The 19,779-nt window shown below is 40.8% G+C and overlaps 1 protein-coding gene across 2 annotated transcripts; it reads right to left on the bottom strand.

Annotated features, from left to right (window-relative positions):
• Positions 1-1,695: 1,695 nt before the first annotated feature.
• On the bottom strand, positions 1,696-16,091 carry PHAX (phosphorylated adaptor for RNA export). 2 transcript variants are annotated; one of them, XM_041764205.1, is made up of 5 exons: positions 15,971-16,091; positions 12,864-13,477; positions 10,411-10,531; positions 7,349-7,432; positions 1,696-2,966 (listed from the first exon to the last, which is right to left on the bottom strand). In XM_041764205.1, exons 1-5 carry the CDS (start codon positions 16,064-16,066, stop codon positions 2,697-2,699), a joined length of 1,185 nt encoding a protein of 394 aa, XP_041620139.1. In that variant the 5' UTR covers positions 16,067-16,091; the 3' UTR covers positions 1,696-2,696. The 2 variants fall into 2 exon arrangements, with proteins under 2 accessions (XP_041620139.1, XP_041620140.1); XM_041764206.1 differs by lacking the exon at positions 7,349-7,432.
• Between the last annotated feature and the right edge of the window lie 3,688 nt (positions 16,092-19,779).

Below are 19,779 nucleotides of genomic sequence, written 5' to 3' on the forward strand. Positions count from 1 at the left end.
CTCACCTTGATACTTGCCCTGAATTGGATTTCTTCTGTGAGGTTAAGACAGTTCTTTCACACTCATGATTAAAGCTATCTGGAACATATCGAAAATCCTACTGAACATTTTGCATCAATCCCCTCAGCATATGGTTTCAATGAGTATTTGTAGAATTCCAGGAAGTTAGAGTTTCTATTCACTGGTACCAGTGAACACCATCTGATGCCCTTCTCTGGGTCATTCAGGAAGATTCTGCAAAATTATTATTTGTTAATATATTCGAGAGAGCCAGTGTGAACTTGAGCCCCTGGGGGTGGAGGGGTAGCGGGAGAGGGAGAAGCAGCCTCCCCACTGAGCAGGGAGCCTGAATGAGGCTCAATCCCAGGCCCCTGGATTATGACCTGAGCAAAAAGCAGACGCTTAACCAACTGAGCCACCCAGGTGCCCCTGCCACTTTAAATGCCACACATTCATGTAAATTCTGCTAATTTTTCTAGTGAAAGTGATGGGCATTAACATCTGAGGCTACTTCATTTTCACCAAATGGTCCATCCTGGTTCATTTTCACCAGTAGCTGTTCCATAACCATTTGGAAACCATGGATTTCTGGATTGTGTTAGGATTACATCCTAATGTTAAACAGAAACCAACACAAGGTGTTTTTCAGCAATCTATAACGTATCATTAACACATCTTGTATTCTTTTCTTAAAAAAAGATTTTACTTATTCATGAGAGACACAGAGAGAGAGGCAGAGACATAGGCAGAGGGAGAAGCAGGCCCCCTGCAGGGAGCCTGATGTGAGACTCAATTCCCGGACTGAGATCACGTCCTGAGCCTAACGTTCAACCACTGTGCCACCCAGATGTCCCAACACATCTTGTATTCCTATCCTGTACTTTTACCAAACAGTAATAAAATTTTGAAAATATCTAAATAACAAACATTAAACAAAATAATTCTGCAGAGGGGCACCTGGGTAGCTCAGTGGGTTAAGTGTCTGTCTGCTTTCGGCTCAGGTTATGATCCCAGGGGTTCTGGGATTGAGTACCTCATTTGGGGGGGAGGGGCGGGGGGGATTTGTGTGTGTGTGTGGGGGGGTCCCTGCTCTGCAGGGAGTCTGCATCTCCCTCTCCCTCTGTCCCTCCCACCCCTGCTTGTGTTTCTCTCAAATAAATAAAATCTTAAAAAAATAAAGTGGCAATTAAAGGAATGTTATCTTTCCCAATGTATTACACTTTTAAAATCACCCTTTGTGGGATCCCTGGGTGGCGCAGTGGTTTGGCGCTTGCCTTTGGCCCAGGGCGCGATCCTGGAGACCCGGGATCGAATCCCACGTCGGGCTCCCGGTGCATGGAGCCTGCTTCTCCCTCTGCCTGTGTCTCTGCCTCTCTCTCTCTCTCTCTCTCTCTCTCTCTGTGACTATCATAAATAAATAAAAATTAAAAAAAAAAAATCACCCTTTGTGAATAATTTCAGTAACAATATTCAGCTACCTATTCAAAATATTTTTCTTCCCTTGGTTATAGCAATTTTATACAAGAATATCTGAGATTAAAAAAACAGTCACTGGAGGGATGCCTGTCTGGCTCAGAGAAGCATGAGATTTGTATTCTCTGGGTCTGGAATTCAAGCCCAGGATGGGTGTAGAGAATACTTAAATAAATAAATGTTAAAAAAAAAAAAAAAAAAAAAAAAGTCACTTGAAGCTCATTAAGGACTGCCCAAAATCCAATTTTATTTGTGCATTCTTTAAGAATAAAAAGCAACCAAAAGCCATTTTCTTCTTATTTTCCCACTTACACCCTTAGATCCAACTTCAATGACTATATATTCCAGGAACTACAGAAAGACTTTAAGTGTGGTCTGTAAAGAATTTATAATTGCTTCCTACATATTTTTGCTTAACCTATTTTATAAACTATAGTGAACTCTCAGAGCATCTTCACTACCTTTCTGTCCTTCAATAAAAACGAGTAATTTGACACTTCAGGCAGATGTAACATTTTTAATACCCAACTTCCTTAACATAAGGTAAAACAAACAGTCTTAGGCAGGCAACCACTGTCAAGTTTTTTAACGTCCATGGTAATTGCACAGGTATGGATCACATTCAACATTTAGTATATGATCGAATAATTAAAAAGAAGTAACAAACAAAGTTAAGAGCCAAAACTTCTTTGAAAAGCTTCCAATGTTAATTTACTTCTGGCTAAGTGGTAAGAGCCATCAGTATAAAACTATTTTAATTTTTAGTCTCTGTCCTTAAAACTGCCTAAAAGTTCTTATTAGAACACAGAAAAACTAAATTTGAGCACATCTGTAATCTTAACAACTTATGTGTCTTATTAGGATCTTTTAATGGAATGTTTTGAAACCAATCATAATTCACTTGCGAGGATTAATCAGAAAAAGGGAATAAATTTTTGAATGGCATGTCATAATGACCTAGACAGAAATAATTATCAACTAGTAATAACTAACACATGCACAGACTGAGAAATTAAATTCTCTGCTATATTATAAAGTATTTTGTGAGACATGAGAAATATTTCTATCAGTAACATTCATCGCCCCACAAATTCAACTTTAAACAAGACAACAGTTCTTTCTCTCCAGATTTTTATGTTTATCAGTGCAAAGTAAAACAAAGCAATCTCAGTAGAAATGGCTTATTACAAGTAATTCTAGAAAGGCTTATTCCTCCAAATATACTAAAAGATGTCCAAATCATTAGAATGATCAACCTCAATGGCTTCTTCTGGGTCCAATTTTGTCTCCCCGTGGCCTTCCTGAGGCTCGTCCAGAGAGGCCAGGGCCTCATTCGTATCACTCGCGAAAGTTTCTCGTGATGTATCATCATCTTCTTGAAAATTTAGATTTTTAATAGCTTGTTTCATCTTTTTTCCCAACACTTGTGTTCTCCGCTTTCTAGCAGCCTTTTTATTTTCATACTCCTTTTGATTTTCAATGTAGAAAATGTCCTACAATAAAGAAAGGATTTGAAGTAAAAACTACCATTTACTTAAGATTTATTAGAAGGCAGGTCCTAGATTTATGTTCATCATCTCCATTTCTCACAAAAAAACAAATATTAGACTCCTAATAAGACACTGAATCCAAGACAGCAGTTAAGTCTCCACTGCAAATAGAAGATGAAGCTGTAATTCAAACTCAACCTCATGTCAGTTCCAGGGCCCATGCTTATTCAAGCATAACCCATCTCTATATATCCAGGTTTCCTAAATGGGAAGATACAGTAGAGAAATCATGTCGCTCAGGATTTAAATAAAATATAATTTGTCACAACAAAATGAAGTCTTTGGTTTACTAACTTTGAAATGTCATCATAAGCATACATGACTGCACATGCTAAGAAACCAAGCCATGCCTGAAGAGTGTGACTAAGTATGATCACATAACCTACACAATGAAAAAAAATCCATCCCTGAAAAAAAATTACTGTAATTAACATGAAGACTGTAAATCTGTCAAAAACTTATACGAGGAGGCATAAAAATAATATAGTCAGCATTGGGATATATCCCAGGATGTAGAAAATGGATTTTATAGAAGAAAAATGAAATTGTTAGTATAGTATTTGCACCTTGGCAATCTGAAATCTCCAGCTCGATCACTGCTGTGGCAGTCTGCTATGTGCACTGCAGGATGCTTAGCAGCATACTTGGCCTCTATCTATTAGCATAGACCCCTCCCCCCCCAACTGTGACAACCAAATACATCTCCAGGCATTGCCAAATGTCCTCCAAGAGGCAAATCACCAGTGGACGAGAGATGCTCAAGAAAATGCATTTCAGTAAACTACTACATGGAAAAACGTAAAATGACATCTGGGAACCTTGATATGACAGAAGTGTAATTTCAGACGGTACAAAAAGAAAAGGAGGCCAGGAATCTAGAGAGAAGGCCAAAATGACTATGCTAGGGCAGAGAAGGTTCAAAGGCTTATAACAGAGGCCAGGAGAGACAGAACACACTTCTGACAGTCTCTGATCTTCTGGGAAGGGACTATTAAAAGCTATAACGAGGTCAGTCCCTCTGATATTCTTAAAGTGCACAAATCACAAATCCTTCTTGTTTATAAAAAGCAATGTGGAGGGATCCCTGGGTGGCGCAGCGGTTTGGCGCCTGCCTTTGGCCCAGGGCACCATCCTGGAGATCCGGGATTGAATCCCATGTCGGGCTCCCCGTTCATGGAGCCTGCTTCTCTCTGCCTGTGTCTCTGCCTCTCTCTCTCTGTGTGACTATCATAAATAAATAAAAAAAGTTTTTTTTAAATCCATATTTAAAAAAAAAAAGCAATGTGGAGAATGGTGAAATAAAGGGGCCCTCCCCTATAATTTATGCTAAATAGTTACAAGCAATGTACAGAATCAGCAGAGGAAGGAGTAAGAACACTGAAACTAAGAGGACAAGGGAAAGTTTCAGAAGATGAATGCTTTGATAGAAGGAGGAATAGAAGTATTTGCTAAAAAAATGACAAGGCTGGGGGTGGAGAAGGAGGGTACATGTGTAAGTGGAAGAAGGACAAAAAAAGGGACTTCAGGGATCCCTGGGTGGCGCAGCGGTTTAGCGCCTGCCTTTAGCCCAGGGCGCGATCCTGGAGACCCGGGATTGAATCCCACGTCAGGCTCCCGGTGCATGGAGCCTGCTTCTCCCTCTGCCTGTGTCTCTGCCTCTCTCTCTCTCTGTGACTATCATAAATAAATAAAAATTAAAAAAAAAAAAAAAAAGGGACTTCAGGTAGGTATCATTTACTGAATGAGCACATTTATATGCCAAGCATTGCACTAAAGATTCTTCATTCTCACCAGAACCTTATGAAGTGGGTATTACCCTTCTTCACAGATGAGGAAAGCGAGAGTGCCTGCTTCAGCAGTGCGTACACTATAATGGGACAAGGAAAGTAAGGCACAAGATTGCAGAGCTAACGCGTGAAAAGTAAAAAGTGTAAGCTCATATATTAGTTCTCCAAATTCACATTCTTAAAGCCTACTGTGTTGCCTTCACAGAAGTATAACAGTGCACAATTTTTTCAACACAGTCTACTTACCCTAACAGAGGAGAGATCCAAAAGAAGCTGCAAGGGGAAGTATTTCCATCTCATGGGGAAGCACATCCAAACATCTCGATAAGAACAATTCTAAGTAGTACAATCCTTGGCAATACTAAGCAGAATTATAATGTTTCTCTTTTCCCTCTAAAGACATCAAGCTCTATTAAAAAGGAGTGGCTTTCCATAGGTTCTCAATCTGCTCCAGGGGATTAGAGTTTCCTCTAATAACAAAAGTACTCAATCCATGCACATGAAGAAAATTTGGAAAAACACAGAAAAATCTTATAAGCCAAAACATTTATAATCCCCTGGAACAGATTTACGTATCAATTAATTGTCCCATGCTTCCTTTTTGTTCTAAATTTGTACTTTGCCTTTTTAAAAAATTTGACATTATTTCATTTTTCTCTTTTTCTTAAAAGTGCTTCACAAAAGTAGAGGCTACAACATAGTCATTTTTAAAATGTCCCCCTTGGTCAACACTCCTATATTACTAGATTTCCAAAAGTTTGTTTGTTGTTATAATGCAAAGTTTCTGGTAGCTTAACATAAACTACTAACATTAAAACCTTTGGGACACCTGAGTGGCTCAGCGGTTGAGCATTAGCCTTCAGCTCAGGGTGTGATCCTGGGTCCAAAGATCAAGTCCCACATCAGGCTCCCTACTGGGAGCCTGCTTCTCCCTCTGCCTATGTTTCTGCTTCTCTGTGTCTCTCATGAATAAATAAGTAAAATCTTAAAACAAAAAAATACCCAAATTTTGAAAGTTAGAGAATTCTTTTTATCACATCATGCTATTTCTCTGAAAAGCATGATATTTTACTATTAATAATATTTAATATTACCTAGAATAATGCTCCTTTTCAGTGTACACTTTTTGTTAGGGATTATACCAGGTGAAGAAGGAGAAGTAAGCAGTAAACTCTGTTCTACTCAATAGGTGTGTCCCCACAGAAAATTACATTGTTACATATTTATCAAAGTCATTGTTCCAATGAGGAAAAAAGGGCAGTTGTGGACTAGAGATTTCAAATGTGCAATAACAGTAACATTTCCTGTAGGAATTTCAATAAAGATTTAAAAAAATAACTAGAAGTGGACAGCCTGAAAACTCGAGGGAAAAGAACCTAACATTCAGCAGCTGCAAAATAAACTCACACAGAATGTAAGCTCAAGAGAAGTGGCTTTTATTTATTTGTCTTCATTAGCCTTATAAATGGCTAAACTACATTCTCTGTCCTATACTACCTACTTTTATAACACAGAGAATAAAGCTGCTCACAGTATCTGTGTTGTCTTCGTACCACCTCTTTCCTATGCAAGAAGCAAGTTCTCAATCTTGATTGTATCTGCTAAACGCAATCATGTTCCTTAATTCACAAATTCAAAGATAAATTCTGAGCTGTGAAAATCTCACACTGTAAAAGAACTCCCATATTGGACCTTCTAGTAATGCAAAAATGATTAATATTGTCCAATCTAGCTTCTAGCTTCCTTTTTTTAGCTTCTAGTTTCTAAGAACTACTGGAGACAGAGGAATGAATAAAACAAATTCATGAGGAGACAATGACCAGAATGTGGTACATTCTATTAGGTAACCATCTCAGACTCTTCAAAAGGTCTAAATCATTACAGAAAATGGGGAATTAAAAAGCTCAAATAAGATACAACAAATGAAATGTGGAAATCTAGATAGTATCTGGGTTTGGAGGAGGCAAAAAGGTAGACAACACTTTCTTGGGACAACTCAGGAAACTGGAATAAGGTCAAGGTATTAGATGATACTATGAAATTGGTTTTTTTTCTCTTAGGTGAAGCTATGTAGGAAATTGTCCTTATTGTAAACAGATACTTATTGAAATAATTAGGGCCGAGTGACATGATGTTTGCTACTTATTACCAAATGGTACAGAAAAACAACTCTAAGGTAAGAATCTCAAAATACTAACAACCCCTAAATCTAAGTGCATGAAGTCATCCTATTATTCTTTCATCTATTCTGCATGTTTGAAATTTTTCATTAATAAGAGAATGTAGGAGGGTAGTAAAAATAATGGTGGGCTAAAAGACCAGGAAAATGGACATAAAGGAAATTGTGACCTTGGCTTGTAAAGGGAACAAAGAGGAGGCATACGTTTTACTTGAAATGAGACAATGACAGAATTGGTCAATTTAAGGCAGAACACGTGATGGGGATTTAATAGAATATGAAGCAGAAATGAAATTATGGGAAAAAAAAGAAATGAAATTATGATAGATCTTAGAAGTCAAGGATACTATAATTTTTACCTTAATTTGTTCCTCGCTAATACTAGGAGTATTTTTCAGGAGATTCAGGAAAACTCCACCTGGTGTTCTTCTTCGACTACCATTCTACGAAAAGAAACAGAAAAGGATACTGTATAGACTCTTCCTATGAATAGTCTAAAAGCATCTTTTAAACAGATAGGTACCTAAAGAAATAATAAGATCTACCCTGATACCACAGTTTAACTGCAAAATCCTCCTCTCTTCTCCATCCCTCCACATGATCTTTTTTTTTTTTGTGATCTATCTTTTAACATGGTATTTATCACTTTCTAAAACACCTGAAGATATATTTATTCTTTATATATTGTCTCCTTCCCACTGCCAACTACAATGTAAGATTGTTGTTGTCCAGAACAGTGCATAGCACACAGCAATAAATAATCATACAAGAAAAATGTCCATTAAAAGAAAGTGAATTTGGACTTGTACCATTCCAACACTAGCTCACTACAAGAGAAACTTTTATCATTACAGTATTAAGATACTAACGAATCTATAACTTTCTGTTCAACTAAACAAAAAGCTAAGTACCTTAGCTGTGACAAAGGTGCCAGGACATTCATGATTATTGTAATTTGTTTTGTTGTCAACTTCTGTTTTGAATTTTTTAAAGATTTGTTTATTTGACAGAGAGAGAGAGAGAAAGAGAGCGAGCAAGCGAGCACAGCAGGGGGAGAGGCAGAGAGAGAGGGAGAAGCAGGTCCCTGCTTAGCAGATAGTCCAATGTAGTTCCCCCACGGGCAGGAAGTGGGGGAACAAGCAAAATAAGTGAAAGGGTTTAACAGTTACAAACTTCTAGTGACAAGAGTTCCGGGATGATGACCTGAGCCCAAAGCAGAGGCTTAACCAACTGAGCCACCCAGGCAACCCTGTTTTGACTTCTACAGAATCTATGTTCACAAGCTATTTCCTCAGCCAGTGCTATCAATTCTAACTGGTTTCTTTTCTCTTCATTTCCATAGCATAATATTGATTTATTACTCTCATGTGATGTTACTATTCAGATTCATGAGGAGCAAAGAAGATGCCATTCAAACTTCATCCTCACCTTGTGGTGAAAGCTGAATTAAATGAGATCTCCAAAACCACTGTATGGGATAAAATACCACTGCCTGTGATCTGGCCCTAACCAAAGTAGTGCTCTTTCTGCCATTCTCAAACAGTGAAGTGTTTCTTGCTTCACATCTTTCAGAGTGACTAGTATAAAGACAAGAAAAAACAAATGTTAAAAAAAAAAAAAAAAGAAAAAACAAATGTTGGTGAGAATATGGAGAAAAGGGAATTTTGGTGCATTGCTGGTGGGACCGTAAACTGGATAGCCATTATGGAAAACAGTATGAAGTTTCCTCAAAAAATTCAAAATAGAAATACCATATGATTCAGCAATCCACTGCTGGGTATTCACCCAAAGAAAGCATAAACACTGATTTGAAAAAACATATGCACCCCTATATTTACTGCAGTATTATTTAAAATAGCCAAAATATGGAAGCAACTTAAATGTCCAATGACGGACAAAGATTATAGAGATATATATACACACACACACATATCACATTATAAAGGTCATATATATGTATGATGAACTACCACTCAGCTATAAAAAAGGATGAAGTCTTGCCATTTACAACAACATGGATGGGCGTAGAGAATATTATACTAAGTGAAATAAGTCAGAAAAGAGTAAGCCAAATGCCAGATGAATTCACATATATGGAACCTAAAAACCCAAACAAACTTGCTTACCAAAAATCCAAAAACAGAGTCATTAAATACAGAGAATAAACTGGTGGTTTCCAGACGGGCAGGAAGTGGGGGAACAAGCAAAATAAGTGAAAGGGTTTAACAGGTACAAACTTCTAGTGACAAAATAAAGTCACAGGGATGGAAAATACAGCATAGGGAATATAGTCAATAATATTGTAATAACTTTTGGGGCGTCTGCCTGAGGCTCAGGTCATGATCTCAGGGTCCTAGGATTCACGCTCCCTCCTCAGCAGAGTCTGCTTCTCTCCCTCAGCTCCTCCCCACCACTCATGCTCTCTCTCCCTCTCAAATAAAGAAATAAAAATTTTTAAAAAAATCGTAGTCACTCTGTATGGAGACAGCTGATAACTATACTCATTGTGGTGAGCTTTTCTGTAAGGTGTATAATTATCAAATCACAGTTATACAGCTAAAATTTTACGTCAACCATACTTCAGTTAAAACATCGGAAAGGAAAATGGCAAAGTGTAAAGGAAAACAAACACTAAAGTGTTTCTCAAGCCTTTTGTTTACTGTAGCTTCCCCTACCCCAGGAGCCTTTGCAGATTTTTTCCTATGCACCCCACCATTTCCTATCCACTCTATCACCCATTAAACTTTAATACTCACAGATACACTGTGTATATATATATCTGTGCTTTATACATATACATGTGGGTTTTTGTGTGTGTGGTTTTTTTTTTTTGGTCCCAGAGCCAATTTTTAAGAATCCATGAATTAAACAAACCAAAAGCAACATGTGGGTTCGTCATGTAACTACGGGCTGGGCACACTGTGCTAAGTAGGTCATGCACATCATCCTGCTCAATCCTTATAACATAGGATTAGTCCCCAGTTTGCACCTTTGAACAAGACGCTCTCTGAGAAGCCAAATAATTTAGCCAAATCTCATACCTAGTAAGTTGCGAGCCAGAATTCAAAAGAAGGTATTGCAAACTCCAAAACCTGATTATGAAGGTATTATTAAAATTTTAGTTTTCAAGTCCCCTCCAGACTGTTTTCCTCAAATTTGAGCCTGTACTCTCAATGAATTCTATAAGAGATCTGCTGTTGACTGTATACTAATGGGACAAATTTATGTATGGCTTTTGTAAGGTAAGTAATAATTGGAAAAACAAACTATATAGAATTTTTAAATTCAGTTTTCTGAAATCTGAACCACACTGTAACACACTGATAAATAAGAGATCCTACAGAGACAAGTTATTTTGTTTAAAAAAAAAAAACACATAGAACACAATATAAAATGGGAACAACAAAGCAGTAAATCTTACCATTATAAAAAGGCCACCATTTTGTTCAACTTCAGCAGTTTCCATCAGAAGTTCAATCGCCTTTTTGTTCCCAATTATCCTCACTACTCGTGCTATCAGATCTTTCTTTGGTTCCTGCAACCTGATAAAGAGCAATTCCAGTAAAGCAATGTTAATCTCTTTATTTGTTGTATAAAGTTGAAGAAATGTACCTTTGTCTTCAGTTTAGTCCCTAAGTGGAATCAAAATCCTATTCTGGTAACATCTGCTTTGAAATCTTTAGTATTTAACCTTAGAATCACTGACATGACAAGACCTCTACCCTCAGTCACCAAGGAGACAGTGAACTCAAGGTTCCATCTCAAGTCTCACAACTGGCCTTTTCATTTTGCCGTAATGGATTATGATGAATTTCAAAACGAATGTGCACATCCAGAAAGGGAAATGCAGGCCTAAAAGCAAAAGAAGTTAAGTCCACTCTTGTCAAAACAGGCAACAAACATACATTATTTCAATTATTAGGCCTAGAAGTTGATTCTCCTAACTCCAGAGACGTGTGGGAGCTTTAAAGTGGATATGATCTTTCTCAGGCTCTCTGCTACAGAACAAACTATCATTTAATTTATTGATGACGTGACGTCTGGGTGGCTCAGCGGTTTAGCACCTGCCTTTGGCCCACAGCGTGATCCTGGAGTCCCGGGATTGAGTCCTGCGTCGGGGTCCCTGCATGGAGCCTGCTTCTCCCTCTGCCTATGTCTCTGTGTCTCTCTCTCTGTCTCTCATGAATAAATAAATAAAATCTTTAAAAAAAAAAATAATTTACTGATGACTTACTGTAGGATCAGCACAATCCTAAAAACTTTGCATGCATTATCTCAGTTAATTGTCTCAACAGAAGTAGGTACTTATTTTCATCTTACCATTGAGAGGTAAACACACAGAAAGCATAAGTAACACTTCTAACGTACAGTCCACATTTCACAGAAATGAGGGATAATTAATATGGAAGCTGTACCAGTTCTCCAACTAGACCTAGCTTCCTTGCTCCTTTTCAACAAAAGGCAGTGCATTATTTGGAAAACAGCACTAGACTAGGAACAAAATGAGGTTTAGTTCCAAATAGGACTTAAAATTGTGACTTTGGACAAGCTGTATTTTTTTTTTTTTAAAGATTATACTCACTTATTCATGAGAGACACACAGAGAGAGGCAGAAACACAGGCAGAGGGAGAGGCAGGCTCCCCACAGGGAGCCCGATGCGGGACTTGATCCCAGTACTCCAGGATCAGGCCCTGAGCCGAAGGCAGACACTCAACAGCTGAGCCACCCAGGCATCCCTGGACAAGCCATATTAACTATGGGGTCATAGTTTCCATATCTGTAAAGTGAACATTTTGGTTTACAAAATCTCTAAATTCCTTTCCAACACTCAAATTCCAAACTCACTGTGTAGGTTAAAAGTCCAGTCCTACCATTGACAGGCTGGCCTGAAAACTAAATACTTGTTTCCATACCAGCAATATTACTCTTGAACCATATATGTTTTCAAATCTGTGATACTGTTCATTAATGACTTAGAGCTAAGAAAAAGTTAAAATTGTACTTGTTAAAAGAAAATAAAAAAGAAGTATCAATTTACCATGTACCAAGAAATTCAACTTCTAGGTACTTATCCAGGAAAATTTAAAATACTGCATGTCAAAGCTCATAGAACATTATTCATAATAGTCAAAAGGTGGAATAGTAATATGGACATTTTTATATGTATATAAATAACAATAGTAAGTAATGATGTCTACTACAAAATGGACAAATCTCAAAAACATTTCACACACTGACCACATACTGTATGATTCCATTATTACAAAATACCCAGAAAATGCAAATTCATCTCAAGAGAAAGTAGGTTGGCAGTTATCTGGGATAGAAACAAAGAATAACTTTAAATGGGAATACGGTCAGGATGGATCTATTAAGGTGATGGAAATGTTTTTAAAAGTGGTCTATGGTGATGGTTTTAAAACTGATAAATTTACTACACAATCAATACCCAAAGTGGGTCACTTTATCATGTGTACAAGATGCCTCAATAAAGTTATAAATGTCCATGAATGTTTGAAATCACTAAAAACAAACAAAACCCAAAACCCATGATTGAAAAAGATATGCTTTGATCTAAAGAGCTCCAAAGCACTAAATGGCAAGAGTCACCAAAGTTCATTAAAAGCAAAAAAAAAAAAAAAAAAATCATAAAAGCCTTCAAAATTCATTATTTTATTAGATTATTATTATTAAATTGGGAGACCCAATTTAAGGAAATACAGATACATTCCTATAACCAAGTAGGCCCATTCCTAAAATTAAAAAAACTCAAAAAGAAACATCACCCTTCATGCATTTGGAATTATTTTATTTCCTATAAGCGGAAGACAGTTAATCAAGTGCTCATTTGTAGGCCAAATTTTAATGCTCACCTGAAAGAAATTTCATCAGCCACTTTCTCTTGCGCATCATCCTCTGTGATCTCATACCGGCCTTTATAGTTCATTTCTAGTCTGTCCCCTAGTCTGTCTTTGACAGGTCGTTTCCGTTTGAGATGACCTTGCCCATTTTCCTCTTCCTTTGATCCCATTTTTTTGCCACCATGCATATATTCATCCAGCTCTTTGTCTAACTCTTTTGTATGTTCTTGAGATTCCCTCTTAAGTTTCTTAGCAAGCAAATAATTGTAAGTCTCAGATTGTCTGCTTTTGTCAATAGTACCCTCCATTCCCAAGATACCAAGTTCAGTAGCCACTGCATCTTGATTCTGTTCTTGTAGCACAGCACCCCATATATTGTTAACTTTCTTTCCTCCAGGAACAAGAGGTTTCTGGCTGCTCTGGCCAAACTGAAAAGGCTCTGGCTTTGGAGGAGGGTTAAAACATTTCTGTCGCTTGCGCTTCCAAAGGGAGCTATCATCATCTGAATCAGAAAAACTCTCTTCACTTGAATCCACGCTTTTAACAGTTCGATAATGTGATACTGGTACACATGGTGTTGCAGTACCCTGGAAGGGTCTCACGGTGCTGTCTCCACCTAGTGTTTTCTGTAAATGAAAGGAAATACAGTAAATTCCAAGAAACACATTAACTCCACCTACCACGTGCTATTTTATTTAAAAAAAAAAAAAAATTATTTAAGGATTCATCTGGACCACCAAAGCAGAACAATCCTCAATGAATCCCTGAAACCAATCCAGTCCCTACTTTTCTTTTTTTTTTTTTTTAAAGATTTTTTTTTTTATTTATTTATTCTTGAGAGATAGAAGGAGAGACAGAGCCAGAGACACAGGCAGAGGGAGAAGCAGGCTCCATGCACCGGGAGCCCGACGTGGGATTCGATCCCGGGTCTCCAGGATCGCGCCCTGGGCCAAAGGCAGGCGCCAAACCGCTGCGCCACCCAGGGATCCCCAGTCCCTACTTTTCTAAAGTTCCACATGGAATTTGCCATTTCAAAACCACAAATTCTTATTTCTAAAGTGAATACAGAACTTAGTTCTAAAGCCTCTTTCTAAAAACTTACCAAAGGTCTTAATTCCCACGTCAGAATATTTTCAGTTATTGTCAGAATATTTGAAAACGACATGCACAGTAGCTGTTAGTAGCAGTTGTGAAAATTAAAAAAGGAACGTCACTAAATAGGAGTCAATGGGCTGGAAGGAGGAGTTCTCCTGCGCTATCAAAGGAAAAGACCTGGCATTGCATCTCCGGCAGGAAGAAGCCCATACCTTCCTAACACAGCAAGAGGAAGATTTTCTTCCAGTCTGACAACAGCCCAACCAATGAGACTGTCCCAACACAGCCAATGAAAGGGCACCATACTTTAAACTCTCAGTTTACTCCAATGAACTTTTTTTTTTTTTACAGCCCCTCTCAATTCCTCCCCTTCTTCTATAAAAGAGCATTCTTCATCGTTTCCCATTTGTCTATGGTTTTGCCCTAGCTTGCTAGTTCAAAGCTGCGATTCTCTGTTGTTCCAGAATAAACCCTATTTTGCTAAGGTAACTGACAAGTTTTATTTTAAAGGTTAACCCAGTATGTTTCCTTTCTTTCCAAACATGCCTTTCTTGCATCTGGACACATCCCACTTCCTTTACACAGTTTAGTGACCACACTCTTTTGAGAGTAGATACAAAACTATGGGTAAAAACCCCTAACATACTACTTTTAAACCTGCGCAGTCCATAGCATTAAGTTTACCAAGTCATGGGTCAATTTATGGAAAAGACTGAAAACCCAAACTGAAACCTTCCTATCAATTTCCTAAGACGAACACGTTGGGGGGCGTCTGGGTGGCACAGTCAGTTAGGCAGACAACTCTAGGTTTGGGCTCAGGTTATGATCTCAGGGTCATGAAATCAAACCCTACCTTGGGCTCTCCACCTTAGCGCCGAGTGGGCTTGGGATTCTCTCTGCCTCCCCTATCTCTCTGTTCCTTAAGGAAATAAAATCGGGATCCCTGGGTGGTGCAGTGGTTTGGCGCCTGCCTTTGGCCCAGGGCGTGATCCTGGAGACCTGGGATCGAGTCCCACGGGCTCCCGGTGCATGGAGCCTGCTTCTCCCTCTGCCTGTGTCTCTGCCTCTCTCTCTCTGTGACTATCATAAATCAATAAAAAATAAATAAATAAGCTTAAAAAAATTTTTTAAATAAAAAAAAAAGAAATAAAATCTTTTAAAAAGGGGGGGGGGGAGAAAAGGTACATCTTTTCTTCGTTGTACCAAACGAAGTGTTTGCTATGCTCCTATTATGTGCTGGACACGGAGGCAGAAGGGGGTGATTTAAGTCCATAAAGAGGCAGTCATCCTCTTTAAGTCATCTTAAAGAGGCATTTAAGAGTTGCCAGGCATTCCTGTTCACTGTACGGCTCACGGCATCCCTACAGACACCCTATCAGTGGCGGACTCATCACTCCTCTTCATACAAATTGGGGCCCGAGGCTCCATCACCTGCCACTGGTCACAGGGCGGCGGCGCCAGTTTTCGAACGCCGGCAGCCGGCACGAGGCCCGCACGAGGCCCGCCCTGGGCGTCCGCCCCTCCGCAGGGCCATCAAGACAAACCCCCCTTCTGGAAAACCGGGAAGGGAATACGAAACCCGGTGCCACATTATTGCACGGCGAAGCCAGGTCTGATGGGATCCTGGAAAACCAGGCCCCCAAGCAAACGAGGAACTCCATCCCCGGCTTTCCGGTCTCCCTACCGGCTCAGGGCGGGAAGGGGCGCCCGCGGCGTTTCTGCCCGCCGTCCCCCAGGTTCTGCGGTTGCAGCAAACCTGCGAGGCCGGAACCACCTACCGACCCAGCCCACGGCAGGGGCAGCCCGGAGGCCCAGAAAACCCGGAGCCGCACACAGTCACGGGCGGAGAGACGGCCGCACGCCTCGCGAGAGGCCGGGTCCGGGTTCCGACGGGCCTGCGCCCCCCCCCCGCCCCCGGCGCCGAGGCCCGCGCGCCCCGCCCGGCCGGGGACTCCCGCCGCCCGCCGCCCGCCGCTCACCGCTCCCGGCCCCGAACTGCCCGCCGCCGGGCCGTCCGCACTCACCGGCACCTGCAGCGGCCGGTCGCTCGGTGCGACCGTCATGTCGGAGTCCGAGTCGGAAAGCTGCCCATCTTCCATGTCGCCGGCGTCCTGCGCCATCTTCCCGCGGCGTGGCGCGGCGGGGCGGGGCGGGGCGGGGCGCGGCGGGGCGCGGCGGGAGAGCACTTCCGGCGGGGCGGCGGGCGGGGCGGCGGCAGCGGCTGCTCGGGCGCCCCCGCGCGGGGCCGCGGCGCCAGCCTGCGCCCGCCTCGGGGGCCGCGCAGCATCCTTGCGAGCTGCGCGCCGCGTGCACGGCTCCGGGAAAACCAGTCTCCTGTTTCCCCAGCGCTTGGGTGCGTTTTCTCCCGAACTTTGTTTTTTTCCGAGCCGACCGAAAGCGGTGCATGGAGAGCGGGCGTCGGGGATTCCTCCCTCGGCTTCCCATATCCTCAGCGAGATGCTCCGCACGGGCTTTCTTGCCTGGCGTTCTTGCTTCTGCACAATCCACTCTACGCGTAGCTTCTTGCAGAGCCTTTCAGACAGCAGCCGAGGTGGTTGCCCTGCTCGGACCTCCCGGGGACTTCGCGCCGCTCGGTAACTCCTGCCTTCCGAGTTCTCCGCAAGGCGCCTGCAGCCGTCCCCTCGTGTCGAGCTCGGCTGCAGGCCGCCCCGGTGCTCACGCCGTCCCCCAGGCATCCTTGGTCCTTCCAGCTTCAAGGCTTCTGCGGTTGCTTTTCCTCTGCAACCTCCTCTGGACGACCCTCGACACCCCAGTCTTTGCGCAGGTTGTTCCCTTACGTGATTCCGTTTCCATTGAATGCCACCTTCTTGGCGAGGCCTCTTTCGACCCCCCTCACCGAAACCAGATCCTCTACTGTCCGTCCTGAACGCTTATTTTTCTTCATGGCATCCATAGTCATATGCATATTTGTTTTATTTGTCTTCTTTCTCCACTGGAATGTCTGTCTTATTTATTGGTGTTTGTCTCCAGTGTTGAGCTCGCTGACTCATTAAATATAACAGGTGATGAAGAAATATTTATGGATTTTTTTTTTTTTTACCTAAAGGGTATTATTTGTACTTTTTACTATTCTGTAATCTGATTTTTTTTTTTTTTAAAGAAGCAATAGAGGTGCCTGGCTGGCTCAGTCAATAGAGCATGAGACTGGATCTTGGAATTGTGAGTTCCCACCCCACTTTGGGGAGGTAGAGCGTATTTATTTAAAAAAAATTTTTTTTTGGAAAAACTTTAAAGAGAAAAAATTTATCCTGGACACCTTTCTGTACCAAAATAGAAAGATCTAGCTTCTTTTTTATGACTACCTCGCATTCAGTTGCATAGTCGTACCGTCATTTATTTAGTCTCTGATGGTGTCCACTTAGGCTGTAGCCAATTTTGCAGTTAACACATATTTTTTTTTTTACAAACTTGCTTTGTTATTTTCTTTTTTTTTCTTTTTTTTTAAATTTTTATTTATTTATGATAGTCACAGAGAGAGAGAGAGAGAGGCAGAGACACAGGCAGAGGGAGAAGCAGGCTCCATGCACGGAGCATGTACGGAGCCTGACGTGGGATTCGATCCCGGGTCTCCAGGATCGCGCCCTGGGCCAAAGGCAGGCGCCAAACCGCTGCGCCACCCAGGGATCCCGTGCTTTGTTATTTTCTTGTGATAAGTTTTTAGACTGCATAAAAATGAATGAATATAGATTTTTGAAATGTGAGTGTAAGATCTAAGACCTAGTCCAGGGCAGCCCGGGTGGCTCAGCGGTTTAGCGCCGCCCTCAGCCCAGGGTGTGATCCTGGAGGCCCGGGATGGAGTCCCATGTCTGGCTCCCTGCGTGGAGCCTGCTTCTCCCTCTGCCTGTGTCTCTGCCTCTCTTCCTCTCTGTGTCTCTCATGAATAAATAAATAAAATCAAAAAAAAAAATAAGACCTAGTCCAGTCCTTTTTTGACAATGAAAAGAGATTACACAGCTCAAGTATTTAAAAGACTCCAGGTCTCCTAACTCTTAGACAACTTTATTGTTTTATCTTTCCTACATAGACTTACAATCCCCCTAGACTTTATCATGTGTGGTGTGAGGTAGGAGTAAAATTTCATGGTATAATTAACATTTTACTACGTTGGATGCAACCAAATATTACAAAATGCAGAGAACAGCTCCCCATCCGCAAGAATTTCTCCATTGTTTTCCTCTAGAACTTTTAGAGTTTTGTTCTTACTTTTAGGTCCTTGGTCCATTTCGAGTTCATTATTGTAGATAATATGAAGTGAAAGTCAAGTTCATTTTTAGGGGCTTGATTATCCAATAGTCTAGTACCCTTTGTTGAAAATGATGGGGGAACAGAGAAGTAGCTGAGGACAAAGCACATTGACAAATCCTTGAAACAGGGAGAGTGACATTCCTCTACAGACTCAACTGCCTCAATGTTCATACTTTGCTAAGGGCAAAAGGCAATCTTAGCCTGACTCTCAGGAGCCTGTAAGCCTACTTTAACATACAAAAATTCCTTTAGAAAATTTCTTTTATCTCTAGAGCCCCAAGATATGTGTTGGCAATCATCCCCCAAGCGCATGGCCCACTGATAGACATCTGAAGGGTTTCATGACTCAGGTTTTATTAGACCGTCATAAGTGATCTTTTCACAACAATAGCTAGCCCCCTAAAGGTCCTGGAAACCTTGCTTCCAAAATTCCTTAGAGGGTACACTATCCCCAAACCCCTCCCGGCTCCCAGGTATAATCAGTGACCCCTCACAGGCCTGGGGCAGCCACTCTTCCTGCTAATGGAATTATAGGTACAAAACTTCATCAAAAAGACCATACTTTACTCATTGAATTTCTTTTACACCTTTATTGAAAATTGACTATGCATGTAAGAGTCTTTCTGGGTTCCATATTCTGTTCCACTAATGTTTATGTCTATCTTTATACCAATGTGATACTATCCAATTACTTAGGTTTATAATTATTGTACAATTGTATAATAATTGTTAAAATAAGGTAATGTAAATTTGTTCCTTTTCCCAAAAATTGTTTTGGCTATTCTAGATCCTTTGCATTTCCATTTAAACTTTAGAACTTCTAGCTAATTCTGGTGTTTGATTGGGATTGCATTGAATCTATCATTTATTTCAGACACTGGGGAGACTATCTCTTAGCCTGATGGTATTAAAAGCTGGAATAGGAGGCTCTCTGGTAGCTCAGTTAGTTGAGAAACCAACTCTTGGTTTCAGCGCAGGTCAGAATCTCAGGGTTGTGGGATCAAGCCCGAAGGCGGGTTCTGTGCTCAGTGTGGAGTCAGTTTGGGATTCTTACTCTCCCTCTGTCCCTTCTCTCTCTCGAATAAATAAAATCTTCTAAGAAAATTTTTTTAAAAAGCTAGAACCATATATTGTTTACTAATAACTCTTCTGATTCTGGGCTCATTAAACAACCAGATAGGTAGTTTGTATCCTGGGAGAGAATACAGTGATTATAGGATGTGAATTGTTGGTCCTTTCTGAAGATAATTTTCCCTATTAAATGATATGCCAGCGTTGTAGTTGTGGCATCATTTCTTTGTGAGCTTGATTAATGAGTTTGCCCAGAGCAATAGTGTCACTCACCCGTGTGCTCTGACAAATCAGGTTTTGCATTTGCAAAAATGAAAATGTATCCTGGGTGGTGGTGATTTCTCTAATTTATTGCTGCCTTGGGGCAAGCATGCATGTTCAGGTCACATCATCTGCCTTCTGGCTAGCTATCTTTGAAGAATGAAGACTTCTAGCGTTCATTGAGGACATCACATCATAAGCACTATTCATTTGTTACAATGCTGTGACTCCAGAG

Source organism: Vulpes lagopus, chromosome 7 (assembly GCF_018345385.1).
Source record: "Vulpes lagopus strain Blue_001 chromosome 7, ASM1834538v1, whole genome shotgun sequence".
In the NCBI taxonomy this organism is placed as follows: Eukaryota; Metazoa; Chordata; class Mammalia; order Carnivora; family Canidae; genus Vulpes; species Vulpes lagopus.